Raw genomic sequence first — 14,121 nt, forward strand, 5'->3', positions numbered from 1 at the left:
TCCTTGGATCTGTGCCACTGGGTGGCAGCTGAAACTGAACTCTGGGAGGGCGGGGGGAGGCTACCAGATAGGGGAAGTCCCCAAAAAAGGAGCGGCAAACACTTTGGCTCCACAGTGGAGCGGGCTAAGCCCCTTTCCCCTGCTCTCCCAGCACAGAAAACAGGTGTTGGTGCAGGAGTGGGACTTGTGGCCAGAACTGCGCAGTGAGGGAAGGCTGGGGAAGCCATGAGTCTGCGGCTCTCAAGCTGTGTAGGGGTGGGGTGGGGGGAGGTCCCCAGGCGGCCCCCAGGTTAGACAGTCTGTGTCCCAGCCACAAAGGGCATACCCCTGTCAGTCAGAGGTTGGGAACAGGCACATCAAAGAGGTCACAGACACCTTCACTCTCATCCAGGATGGAGATGTAATCGTGGTCTCCAGGGGATGGAGAAAGGCGGAGGAGGGGTGCAAACACTTCTGAGGACATCAGTTCCTCCAAGAGCTCTGAGCTCATGCACTCTCGAGTGGGATCAGATTTCTGACAGCTCTTTGGGGAGCTCCAGAACACCTGTGGGGTCTGCCTTGATGGGTTCAAAGGAGGTAGAAGGGTTGGGTCCGGATGAACTGCTATTGCTGCTGCTGCTGTCCAACAGGGCAGAGGACTGCAGCGGCTGGGTGTCCAGTGCTGTCAGGCCCAGTGGGAGGGAGCTGAACTCACCACTGTCCTTGCTATCGGTTCCAGGGCCACCACTCACTGTGATCTCAGCTGCTGGACCGGCCACCCCCTGGGCTTCGGTGCTGCCGGGAACAGGGTTGGGGATGGTCACCTGGGGACTGCTTGGGCGTGAGGCATTCTGCGGCTGGGCCAGCGCAGGCTTGGGCAGAGGCGGAGGGGGAGAGACAGCAGACGGGCTCTGGAGCAGATCTTCGGGTGGTGGCATAGGCACCGCCACAGGTGGTGAGCTCCATGCCTCCTGTTCACCAGCAGCACCTCGATGGGGCCACTTACATTCTTCAGGTGAATCTGGTACTTCTTCTGCCCATTGAGGCCCTCTGGGATGGGCACCTCCAGGCTGGTGCCCGACGGGGCCTGGATGGCATCTCCAGCAAAGCATCTGCAGATGTCCTCATGAGTCACGTAGGCCAAGCAGCTGTTCTGCACGTCCTCTGTGATGTTCCGGATGGTCTGCTGCACCCACACCTTGTGCTGGTCTAGTTCTTGCTCTCGCTGCTGCAGCTCCTCGATCTCTGCCTTGAGCTCAGTCAACTTGTCCGCAATCTCCCGGGTATTGCAGCCAGGCCCCACGCCCTTCTACTGGATGCTATTCTTGGATTTTTTCTCCATCAGCCCGATACCTTCCAGCACATTAGTAATGTCATAAATCCGCCACTTCCGGCAAACAGCTAGGGTGTCAGCTGCCAGCTTGAGGTCAAGCACGCCGTCCTTTGCCTCCTGCAGAAGCGACACGAACTTGGTAGTGAGAAGTTCCAAACTCTTCTCGTGCCGGCTTGGGGTGCCTGGGGGCGGCGGCGCCTGTGGCCCGGCCTCCGCCATAGCGCCCTCCCGCCACCTCCCCTCAGCCAGGCCAGGCCAGGCCAGCGTAGCCCAGGCATTCAGTTTTGAAAGACTTTCTTGGAGGTGTTTCTCATCCCCTTCCCTTTATTCCGACTCACCTACTGTAGCAGTTTCCCAGGGCTGTTGTAACAAATTGCCACAAACTAGGTAGCTGAAAACAAGAGAAACTTATTCTCACAGTTCTGGAGGCTAGAAGTCTGAAATCAAGGTGTCAGCGGAACTGGCTCCTTTTCGGAGGCTCTGAGGGAGAATCCGTTCCTTGCCTCTTCTTAATTTCTGATCCTTGCCCACAATCCTTGGGATTCCTTGGCTTGTGGACACGTCACTCTACTCCGCCTCCATCTTCACATGGCCTTCTCCCTTTGTGTCGATGTGTCTTTTCTCTTCTTATAAGAACACCAGTCACAGCCTATGCCAGTATGACCTCATCTTAACTAATTATACCTGCAATGACCATATTTCCAAATAAGGCCACATTCTGAGGTACTGGGGGTTAAGACTTCAACATATCTTTTTTTGGGGGGGAGACACAATTTAACTCATAATATCCATCAAGACCCAAGTGAATGTGTGTTCCTTATCTAACTACCCCAATCCCCAGGGGCAGAATTAAATGTTCTTTCTTCAGGACTCCCACATATTTAACACATGCTTCTGTTTATTAGAGCATTTGACTCATTGACCACCATCGCTGGTTGAGTTAGGGGCCTCATCTCTTTGGTCCTCCCCACAGTGCCTAGTAAAGAGTCTATGGGGAATCCTCTGTAAACGTAGGCCTGCGAAGCAGCTACCCTTCCCTGAACCATCATGCCGGGCACTGCACTAAACTTTTCAGGTATTAATCCTCACAATGACCCTGTGAAGTAGGTATTTATACATTTTAATTCTTATTTGATAGAGAAAAACACTGGGATTTAGAGAGGTTAAGTAACTTAGCGTACCCAGAATTATTGCCTCTAAAAACCTGAATGGGCGCCTTGAAGGCACCACGGGAAAAGCTTCCTAGTCCCCATCTTCACCTTTCTCAAAGTACCCCTGATCTGGCTAATTCAACTCTGCTCCCTCGAGAAAAACAAATCTGGAGACTCAGTTCTATTAATCCTGGGATCTGTTGCACGTGCCGGTCTACACTCCCGCCGTCCAAAGCGTTTTTCCTCCAGAAGCCGAACACAAAGCGGATCCACCCTGCGGACGAGAGCGCACAGGCCGCTTTTCCGGGGGCGCCGCGTGAGGACCCGCGCACTAATTGGTTGCGCGCGGCTGCCTACTCCCGCCCCGGGGCGGCTCCTGGCGCGGCGATTGGCCGGGCGACCGTGCGCTCAGAGACCGCAGCTCCTCTGCCCCCTCCCGGCCAGTTCCAGCTCGCCGCTGCTGCATGGGGCGCCGCCGGCGGCCGAGGGAGCGTGACTGCGCTGCGCAGGGCGCTAGGAGGCATTGTCGCCGTAAGTGGAGCAGAGAGCGGCCCGGAACGGGGCCCCACCTTCGTGCCCCGCAAAGTAAACGTAGTCTGAGGCTAAGCGCTGGAGGGGCTGGGGGAGAGAGGGAGAGACATGTCCCCGTTTCCGTAGTGTACCCTCCCCTCCCCCAAGTCACCCCGCGGAAGGAGCAGCGGTGCAGCAGCTGCGGCTTCTGCAGTGCCAAGGGGCCCGGCGCCGCGCCGGCTCTGGCTTGCAGACTGCGGCTGGACCCCGGCTGGCTTGGGGGAGCGGGCGCCGAGGTACCAGGGAATAGGGAGCCTGGGGAAGCCGTCCCGAGGGGGCCTCCGTTCCCCGCGGGAGGCGCCCCTGCTGGGAGAGGCTGTTGTAAATTTCGTGCCTGAAGCCACACTTTTCGGGGTTTGCTTCCCCTCCGGGGAGCTGCAGACGCCTGTCCCAGAGCGTTCCTCTCGGCCTCCGGGTAGCGCGGGAGTCCCCGGCCCTCAGCGATCACCAGCGTTCTCCTCTCTGCCTGCTTTATTCTCCCCAGTCTCCGCCTGCCTGGCGAGCGGAGGGCCGGCGACGAGGAGCCATTGGCTGCGGGCGCCGGGGGGTGGGGAAGACGGTGAGGCGGTCCCCTAGCGCGAGGCGTGGGGACCCTGGCCTGGCCACCGCGCTCAGTCCTGGGAGGCGCAGCCCGAGGATGCTTAGATGCCCATACAGAAGCACGCACGCGGCTCTGGGAACCTCATGGCTCAAAAACAGGGGGCCAGTCCGTGCCGCTCTCGCCCCAGCGGGCTTCTTTCCCTTGGGTGGAAAAGTGGGTCAACTCTGTCTGGGCTCGAGTGGGCCTTCGGGGCTACTTGGGTCCGATCCAGCCGACTGCTTCGCACTTCCCCAGTGGCTCCTTAGCTTGCGCGGTCCAGAGGACCCGCTGCAGCCAGTGGGGGTGGGAGTGGGGGGAGCTCGCACACATGGAGCAAGAGGCTCGAGTTGCCCTTCAGAGTGGCTGCCAGGCTCTAAAGTTCCCAAGTGCCCACACCAGTAACTAAATATAGGAGCAGCTGGTGCGGACGGGGTGTCACAGCAGCTCCTTTGCACAGATCTCGGGGCTTCAGATAAGGTAGAGTTCTCACTGATGAGGGCTGGAGCCCTGGCAGAGGGTTAGGGTCAGTGTTTAAGCAAAAATCATCCCCCCCAAACCTGTGTCCAGGTGAAACCAGGTTATAGATACAGGAGGACTCTATTGCCAGCTCTCACAAAGCAGGACAACTTCTTTTCTGACATTCCATTTATTATATCCTAACTTACCATCTGTAGCGGTTTAATCACATATCAGTAGTGCGTTGGTGTGGGAAATGCTTAACAGTTTGCAAAGATTTCTCAAAAGTTATATGTCATTTACTTCTCAAAACAACCCAGTGAGGAGGGTGGTATTTCCAGCTGACAATGGGACTGCTCACAACAGTGATAATTTTCCAAAACTCTGGTTGGATTAGGCTGCTCTCCTCAAAAAACCTTTCATAGTTCCCTGAAGAGAAACAGAGGACAGACTTACAGGGTGGCCTCCAGCCCCTCCCCCAGTAATCTGGGGACAGACTGGCTTCCTGTCTCCCTCTTTCTCTCATCATTTGGGTACTTCTGCTCAGCCCCTGCCTCTGTTCCCTCTTCCCAGCCATGCCATGTGCCTTCATGGCAGAAGGCACACATGGTCCTTGGGCCTGGCGTTGTGGCCTCCAGCATCTGGCTCATTCTGCCTTTTGTCACTGAGTCTCTCTTACCTGATGGGAAGCTTATTCTGGCCCAAGCCCTGTCTCTGTACCTTAACTCTTCCAGTGAGGGCCTTGTAGAAGGGCCCAGGACATGTTTGTTGGATTTAAACATTTCCTAGGACTATGATGCACACTCTGAAGAAAGAGGAGTTGGGGAGGGATGTGGAGAGGGATGTATTGCTGAGACAGCAGCAGTGTGAGTATGGGTTTGGACACTGTGTTGAAGGGTCTCCAGGATTTGGAGCACTTTGGAGCAGTTTTCTAAGGCTGACCTCTCATGACTGGGACCCCAAACCCAGAACAGACACATATGGGCTGGTGGTTCCTGTTTCCCCCCTTTGGGACACTCTCTGATTTTCTGCTACTACTACCCCTGCCTGTGGGTTGACCAGATGCCTCAAGGAGCCTGCCTGTAGGGTTGGGTTGTCTTGGGGCCCTGTGGTTGTGGTCTGGTTCCAGGAGGGCTGCCTTGCGTGCTGATTGCTCCCACTGGCCGGCAAGGTCTTTCTTTCATGGAAGTGCATGAGACTGGGCAGCCAGAATGGTGCTGACATGCTGATTTTGGTTGACTCAAATTATTTGCATAGATAGGGGCCCCTCATGTCCTAGGGTGGCCCTGCCTAGGAGGCTTCTCACTCAGTGAGGAGTGGGTCCATAGTTCTCTCCGTCACTCATATGTGACTCAGACAATTCTCTATTTTTCTTAAAAACAGTTTCAAACCAAAGAAAGGAAGAGCAGCTTGCCTTATTTCCCCCCCGCCCCCTGTCTCTGAGGGCTCCTGTTACATGCTCAATAAATTCTTGCTACTTTTTGGTCAGAGAGGTCCAGTGTTGGGTTGGGGCTGGAAGGAGCAGTCAGCAAAGTTGGACAACCTTGTAGGACCTCTTTTGGGGACCCACTCCAGACTCTCGTCATCTCAAGTTTGTTCTCCCCTCAGTTCTGGGGCCCTCCTACCCCATCTTGGGCCTTATACCACATATGGCCCTGCCACCCTCCCATTTCAGCCCTGCCTATGCCAAAAAGTGACAGGCCTTGGTCACCTGACCTGGGAGAGGGACTGTCAGCTGGAATTTATAAGAAATTCTCCCTTGGGGAATGGGTAGTTTTAGGTGAAGGGAGAGTGGTTTCCTAGCCAGTTAGTGGGGTTGGTGATTTTAGGTAGCCGGAACCCCTTTGGGGCCTAGGGCACATCTGTGCTGTATCCAGAGCATCCTCTGGGGCCTGTAAGGGGCCTGTCCTCCTAGTGACTTACTCTGACACCTAGACTTTACAGGCTGTTCCTGCTTCAATGTCCAATCTCTGACCCACACTATAGGGTGTCTGAGCTTACCACCAGGGGTAAGGTTTTTAATTTGACTAGTTTTCTTCAATGGGCTTTTTAGCTTAAGGCACCACTGCTCCCACCTGGTGGCAGCTATTAGAATTGCAGGCATAGTGCCTGATTGAAAGTAGCCTATGCAATCTCACCAGGGTTAGCACAGACCCTGGGTAGCTTGGAGATTTACCTTCCCTTTCCTCTCTGTTGTGAGGCCAGGATTGCCTCAGTGATGTTCCTTAGAAAGGTCGTCCTCATCAGAAGCTCATAAGTCAAAGCTCTTTCCTATATTTCCTTCCTCCCTCTTCATTCTTATGCCCTGTTCCTAGTAGATGCTCAATACATGTTTGTGGTTACTGATGATGAATACTGGAGATAGGAGAAGGAGGGAGCATGGTATGTAGGAAGAATCCTGGGCTGGGAGTTAGGAGACCTAGGTTTTTTGTTTCTGTTTGGCTGATTTACTTCCCTTCTTGGGTCCTCAGTGTTCTCATTCATAAAGGCATTAGACTGAGTCACCAAGATTCCAGCAACATTGCTGTGACTCAGGCTTAGGGGGTTGGTCTTAAAAGTAGCATGATGAAGGTATTGGGTCCAGTTTTCCATAGTCCTCACTATTCCCTGCTGTTCTACCCTGGACCACCTTCTGCAAGTTATCCACCTGGCATTGTTAGGACTTATGACCCTTCTCATTTAGATGGTATCTTTGTTGTAAGAGTCAGTTGACTTGTATTTAGATTTGAAACCCAAATGATGGCTGTTGATCATCATCACCATTGGGGGAAACTAACTGAACGTCTGTTTCAGTATGTGGTATGAAGTGCAGGGGGAAAGCATAGTATATATCTGCTCCCTGCCTTAAGCTGTCTGCAGGCCAGCTGCGGGGGATAAGTATGTATATTTTTAAAAGCTCATAAATAACCCAAGTGGCTTGAGCTAAGGCATTGCGTGCTACTGAAACTTAAGGAGGAGAGAACACTGAGGGCTGGGGCAATCTGGGAAGACTTCCTGGAGGTGGAGAGGTGGAAGTTCTACTCATTCCTTAAATATGAGTTCCACTGACTTGTTTGTTTGAGTCATATGGGTATGTAACTGGGATTAAGTGCTGGCATCGTATCTGCACGTGTACTGTTTCATCATTTCAGCTAGCATTTATTAAGTAGCTTACGTGTCCTGAGCCCTGGTCTAGAAAGGTATGTATTTTTTGTTCAATCCTCATATGAACCCACTGCAGCAGGTGTTACTAGATCTCCTACTCAGATGAAGAAACTGGGGCTCAGAGTAGTTCGGAATCTTTCCCAAGGCTTCTCAACTAATAAATGTCAGAGTTGGGCATTAGGCCTGTCTTCTTCCTTGGCAAGATGCAGGCACATACTGAACTCATCACTAACTCTCCCTGAGCACCTGAGTGGGCTTGACTCGGCCTTCCTGTCCAGTTGAGCACATGTGGACTTTTTCTTGGTATCTGTTTGTACCCTCACCCGCTTCTCTCTGCCCTTCACATTCTTCTGCCTTTGACCCTCAGATGTGTTCAGTAGAGCTCCTTGAGCTGTCTGTGGATCTCGGATTGGGATCCAGGAGCAAGAAAGAGCGCTGATGTTGGCCTCAAATTCATTATCTGCATGGGGTGTTGCCGCTAGTGATGTGGGTGACTTTTGTAAAGAAGTGAGCACTGGATGTAGAGTTGGGCCAGGTTAGTGCCATTTACTTACTTTGACCTTGGTCAGGTCATTGAGTCCCTCTCTCTGCCTCAGTTTCCTTCTCTAATAAAAAGGAGTTGGAGACATTTCCCGAGTCCCTTATGTCTTCTACACCTGATCGTTTTGATTGTGTCCTCACCCTTCTTTAAGCCTTTTCTCCCCAGTGATCCTGCCCCCCTTCCTTTTTCCTTGGGGTCTCGCCAATAAACTCAGCATCAGGCTAACAATCAGATCTGTGGCTAAAACTGTAACTTTCCCTCTGTATTGCTGCATGGAAAGGGAATTCTTAGAAACCACCCACCAGCCAGACAGTGAGCTCTGACCAGGCAGGGCTGTGTTTCATTTGCCTTTGTGTGCCCACTTCCCGCCTGCGGGAGGAACCTGGCAGAGGTGGCTGAGGAGAACTAGGAGCTGGAGCAGTTGTCCTGTGGACTGGCTCTGAGCCTGTGGGATGGAGGGACAGGTGTCTCTCCTTGCACTTGGCTGTACCCCGCCTTCTCCCCACTGCTCTGCCTGTTAAGTGAGTCACAGGCCAGCACACACCTAAATCCTCACACCCGCCTGGCCACTGGTTCAAGCCCTGGTGAGGTCATAGGTGTCAATTCTCCCAGGAAACTGGTAGGGCCGGGCTGATGGACAGATCAGCCACTCTGAAGGCTGAGCCGGATGTGGCCTGGGCTCTGGGCCCCTCAGGAGGAGGTGAGTGGCCTGGCCCCTCCCTGCGTGCTTCCTGCAGCCTGCGTCCCCGGGGGAGGGTGGGTCAGGGGTGGGTCCCTGGCTGGTGGTGGGCAGGCACTTCATGGCCCTTTGTCTTCCCCAAGCACAGGTCCCTTTATGAGCAGCAGACCAGCCTGGTGGCTGGCGGCAGGACACCTGAGTCTGCATGCTGAGGAAGATGGGTGAGGCCGTGGCCAGAGTTGCGAGGAAGGTCAACGAGACAGTGGAGAGCGGCTCCGACACCCTGGGTGAGTGAGGGCACGGCTTTTCCAGCTGTAGGGCACCCTGTACGTGGTTTATTGAATCAGTTTGGAAATGAGATAGAAAGAGAAGGTGAAAGGCACAGTATCAGCATGCACCCCTCGGCGTGAGGAGCTGTGTTCCATGGACTTCTGTTTTTTTTAAATATATTTTTGGCTGTTTTGGGTCTTCATTGCTGCGCACAGGCTTTCTCTAGTTGCAGCGAGTGGGGGCTACTCTTCGTTGTGGTGCGCGGGCTTCTTATTGCGGTGGCTTCTCTTGTTGCAGAGCACGGGCTCTAGGAGCGCGGGCTTCAGTATTTGCAGCATGCAGGCTCAGTAGTTGTGGCGCGAAGGCTCCAGAGCGCAGGCTCAGTAGTTGTGGCACATGGGCTTAGTTGCTCTGTAGCATGTGGGATCTTCCCGGACCAGGGATCGAACCTGTGTCCCCTGCATTGGCAGGTGGATTCTTAACCACTGTGCCACCATGGAAGTCCCTCCATGGACTTTTTATTGCAGTTGTGTTTAGTTTGTGTATACGGGGTCATAGTTCAAAGAGGTTTGAAAAGCACTGAGTAGGGCTTCCATCTGCCGGGAGCATGTCTGCCTGCCCTCAGACTGCCGATGACTCCAAGTGTGTATGTGCCCTTGGACCAGGTGGCAGTAGCTGGCACTGCACTGTGCTGGTGCCTCCCGAGTGTTGCCTTATTGAATCAGTAGTTGTGGCTGGCAGGCTCTAAAGCACAGGCTCAGTAGTTGTGGCACACGGGCTTAGCTGCTCTGCGGCATATGGGATCTTCCCAGACCAGGGCTCGAACCTGTGTCCCCTGCATTGGCAGGCAGATTCTCAACCACTGCGCCACCAGGGAAGCCCGCTATTATTTTTAATTTTTCTCATCTCCAAGGGCTGGAGGTGGGGCCTAAGTCCCTCCCCTCCCCCACCACAAACGCACCTCCTCCAGGTGTCAGCCAGTCACCTGGCTGGGTGTCCCCACTTGCCTTGGGATGGGGAGTTCAGTGCAAATCAACGGATCTCTGTGGTGAATAACCTACCCCTACCTTAAAATGGTGCACGGGAGAGAGACACATATGCGGCTCATTCTCATCCAGATGTGTGAAGGGGGCAGGGTGGAGGAGCAGTAGAGGGGGGAGAGTGGAATTCTGACCTCCCGGGGGACGTGCTGTTTGAGGGAGGATTTCAGGAGGCAGCAGTTAGGAGACGGGTGCCCCAGGCACCGGGAGGGCTGCGCCTGAGTGGGGGCGAGGCTGCTGCAGAGTTGCCGCTGGGGAGGGGGGAGATGAGGTATGCCACTGGCAGGCGGAGAGCCTGCAAGGCTGTGTTGAGTCTAGACTTCAATGTCTGAGGACCAGAGATTGCAAATTCAGTTGCCTCCGCAGGCCAGGTGGGGATTTCTGTGAACAGAGTGGACACCCTGCCTGGAGTGAAGTGTGCAGGGCGTCTAGGGCAGGGCGCTCTGCAACCAGCTTCTCTCTCTGCTCGGGTCATGCCCACTGAAAAACTGGCAGCCCTGCCTGGCCACTGCAGTGCCTGGGATTGGAACCCTAACTGGCTGGCACCAGCGCCTGGGCCCTCTCTGTTCTGGGGTGGGGGGCAGATGGTTGCCGATCGCCGGTCAACTTGGGAGAGGAGTTAAATGCTTGAGCCTTGGTGGTCTTGGCTGAAGCTCGAGACTTTCACGTGGAGGTGGCTGGGTCTTTAAACTTAGGGCTGAATGAGAGGGGGCCTTTTTACTTCTTCAGCGCCCAGCAAAGAAGCAGAATGTCAGAGCAGGCCACTTTGGGCGCCTGGAATCCTGACCCTTTGGCAGGTGGAGCTCATCAGGCTCATGTAATCTGAGGGGTCAGCAGTCAGCATGTATTGAGCACCTGCTGTGTGCACGGTGCTGGGGGGCTCCCAGGGATATGTGCAGTGGAGCTCTGGACCTGAGACTGGCCCGCCACTGGGACAGCAGTGACTGACGCACGGGCTCCGTGCTGAGCCGTGTCAGATGGACTACAGGTGGTGGTAATTCAGAGGTGGGAGACATTGCTGGGTGTTGAAGGAGTCTGGGAAGGCTTTCTGGACGAGGTGGGAATTGATGTGGGTCTTGAAAGATAGGTGAAGTAACCCGATATGGTTCTCACGTAAAAGAGCAAACAATCTGAAGCAACTAAAAAGCCAGTACTGGAAAATTGCTTAAAGAACTTTTGTTACAGCTGTGTAATGCAATTTACGTAGCTATTAACCATGGTGTGTAAAATTTCATTACATGCTTGAATGAGGACTGGCAAATTCTCATGTATAATGTGAATTGGAAAAGAACAAGGATCCCAAACTGTATAGACAGTAAGATGCCAATTATGTTAAACATGTATATACATAGATAAAAATTGGAAAGAAATAAGATACAAATGGATGTTAGAAAATACTATTCTTCATTTTCTGAATGTTCTATGATGAACATATTACTCTCACAAGCAGAGAAGAATAGATTTTAGGGAAAGGACCACCTGCCACTCTAGAAAGTGAAAGTAAAACCCACTTCCCAACAGCAGACAAGAGGTACAGGAGTTAAGGGAGTAGCTCCTGCTCTAAGCCCCTGCCCCTGGGTGTGGAATGAGCTTCCCTGGCTTCTCCCCTTCTGCTGGGTTCCCCAGCTTGCCTCCCTGTGCACAGGCTGGGGGCTCAGGCCCGGTGGGATGTCTGCTCCAATGCTGCAGAGTGGGAGATCCCTGCAGAGGCTGGGCTGGGGAGAGCTCGATTACAGGCTCTCACCTTACTCAGGTAGGTAACCCTGGGAAACATCACTCGCGCTGCCTCGGCCGCTCACGGGTGCACACCAGAGCCACGGGTGCACACCAGAGCCAGGCTTGCTCCTCCTGTAACCTGAGCTTTGGTTCACAGCCCTTGTTGCCTCACTCCAGGCCTCTTGACCCCCAAGAAGTAGGCTTCTTTCCACCTGGCCTCTGGTCTGCCCCTAGGTTTGAGTTGAAGCCACTTTCTTCCAGCCCCTCACCCCTCCTCAGCATCATCTGCTAGACTTTTCGGATGAGCTTGCAAAGAGTTGGGAACTCTGCCCTGTACTCAGACTCCCCCCCACACACACGAGGCACTCCTCTCTATGCCCCCCTTGTCTCCCCAAGTTAGTTTTTCCTCTTTTTAAAGGCCTCATGCCCACCTGGACTTCGCTGGGTCCTTGCACCCCTGAGGGGCTTCTGACCTCACCCTTCCCTCCCTGGCATCAGATGGCAGCACATCCAGCCAGTGGACCATCAGGCCAGGCTACTCTGCACCCTCTCCTTTCCAGGGGGAGGCTCCCAGGTTTGGGGGGATGACTTTAAAAAACTGATCATTACTGCAGAAGAGCAGGATTTGGAAAGGCTTGGGAGAGTGTGGGAAGGGAGGGCTTGGCTGGCTGAGATAGAGGCACTAGCAAAGATGGGAAGAAGGAAAAAACAAGGTATGCTGGGAAGGAAAGGAGCTAGCATTTATCTGGGGCCTGCTGTGTGTCAGGCTGCCATACTGGGCATTTAAGATGCCTCAGGTGGGCCCACATGCCTAGAGCCCGTGCTCCACAACAAGAGAAGCCACTGCAATGAGAAGCCCGCGCACCGCAATGAAGAGTAGCCCCCGCTCGCCGCAACTAGAGAAAGCCCGCGTGCAGCAATGAAGACCCAATGCAGCCAAAAATAAAAATGATAATAAATAAAAATAAATATTAAAAAAAAAAGATGCCTCAGGTGGTAAGGAGAAGGGGGCAGCCCCCGTGGGCTGCTTCTGCTTACATGCAGATCATGGACCCCACTCTAGAGCTTTCACAGTGGAATCTCAGAGGTTGGGCATGGTGACCTGCATGTTAATGGGGACCCTGTATGATTCTTCCCTGCCTCGAATTTTGGGAGCCACTGGCTTACTATTTACAATCTGGAACTTCCTTCTCCTGGTGGGTTCTGGAGGGCTGGGTGGCAGGGGTAGGGTGGGGTGAGGGTGGGTGGTGTTGTCTGGGCAGGCCTCTGGATTTCTCTGTGTGTGTGTGTGTGTGTGTGTGTGTGTGTGTGACAGAGAGAGAGAGAGGGAATGAATATGAACATGGACTTGATCCATCCTCAGGGAACTGAGCGGCTAGGCTGGGCGCTGTGAGATCACCAAGTGAGGAGACCAAGGCTAGTGAGAGAAGGGATATGTTGTTCCCTACTCCCCCCCTTCCCCTCCTTTCCCCCTTCCCCTCCTGCCCTCCCTCCCTCCTCTCAGGCTCACTCCTGCTTTGGCCACTTTTCTCCTGTCTCACCAGCAGATGGCACCCCGTCACCAGCCGACCTGGTGACAGGCAGCTGAGTCAGGGACTTGGCCAGGGTGTGAGGGCCGGGTCCCGACAAGGGCTTCCACGCCCTGGCCGGCTCACATCCTGTGTCTACATTCCTAGCTGACTCCACAGTGATTTGATTTTGCAGCCCCTTTCTTGAGCAAGGGTGCTGAGTAAGTACAGTATCAGGAAGCACTTGATATATACTCACTGGACAGAATAACATCTTCCCTTGGGTCAGACACTGCCACCAGCTCCTTTGTCAACAAACACACATTGAACACCTACTGTGTGTACCTTCCCTGGAGGACCCAAGTGTCCCAGAAGTGCCCAGTCTGGAGGGGGAGACAGACACACACACATACTCACACACATGTCCCGAGGGAGGGGGGCAGCCAGGGTTTGTGGTGGGAGCAGTCTTTTTTGGCCCCAGGGGGGGCTTGTGGGTCTACAGTTCCTGGCCCAGAGCCCAGGAGGCTGGTGCTGGTCGTAGGGGAGGAGTGTGTGTTTTGCTGCCATGTCTCCTAGCCTGGGGAGTCCTGAGGATCAGCCAGGTACAGGTCAGCTCTGAAGGCATGGAGGAGGGAACAGGCTGTCTGTCACAGGGCAGCCCTCAGCCTGGCCAGGGCCACTTGTCTCTTTACCGCGAGGGCTGGAAGCCTCAAATCTGCCGACAGGCCACCTTTCAGTTCCTTGAATTGCTAAACCCTTTCCAGCCTCAGGGCCTTTGCACATTGCTGTTCCCTTTGTCTGGGATGCTCTTCCTTGTTCTTCATGGCTGGGCCCTTCTCATACGTTAAGGTTCAGCCTAAATGTTTCGTCTATAGAGAGACCTCCCTGACTTTCCTTTCTAAGTGGCCTTCACCCAGTCATTTTTCTTTAAAAAAAAAAAAAAAGAAGAAGCTATGAAAAGGTATACACAGGTAGCAAAGTCCATAAAATCATATATACTTAGTTCAGCAGATATTTGTAAAACGAATACTCACGTAACTACCATCCAGGTCTAGACATGGAACATTGCCAGAACCTCCAGAAGCCGCTCCCACCCCCAGAGGTAGCCACCATCCCAACTGTTGTGATAAGCTTTTCCTTCCTTTCTTTAGTTT

The 14,121-nt window shown here is 53.8% G+C and overlaps 1 protein-coding gene and 1 pseudogene across 1 annotated transcript in view; one reads left to right on the forward strand and one right to left on the reverse strand.

The window, feature by feature from the left end:
- Positions 1–297: 297 nt before the first annotated feature.
- Positions 298–1,552, reverse strand: LOC132350608 (transcription factor E2F4-like; annotated as a pseudogene).
- A 1,353-nt stretch (positions 1,553–2,905) lies between these two features.
- LRRC20 (leucine rich repeat containing 20) overlaps positions 2,906–14,121 on the forward strand; it is a 63,018-nt gene continuing 51,802 nt past the window's right edge. The window contains exons 1-2 of the mRNA XM_059900340.1: positions 2,906–2,994; positions 8,582–8,720. Of these exons, the coding sequence (XP_059756323.1) occupies positions 8,639–8,720 (82 nt within the window). The 5' untranslated portion in view covers positions 2,906–2,994; positions 8,582–8,638. The remainder of the gene's footprint in view (positions 2,995–8,581; positions 8,721–14,121) is intronic.

Source organism: Balaenoptera ricei, chromosome 16, assembly GCF_028023285.1.
Source record: "Balaenoptera ricei isolate mBalRic1 chromosome 16, mBalRic1.hap2, whole genome shotgun sequence".
Taxonomy (NCBI): Eukaryota; Metazoa; Chordata; class Mammalia; order Artiodactyla; family Balaenopteridae; genus Balaenoptera; species Balaenoptera ricei.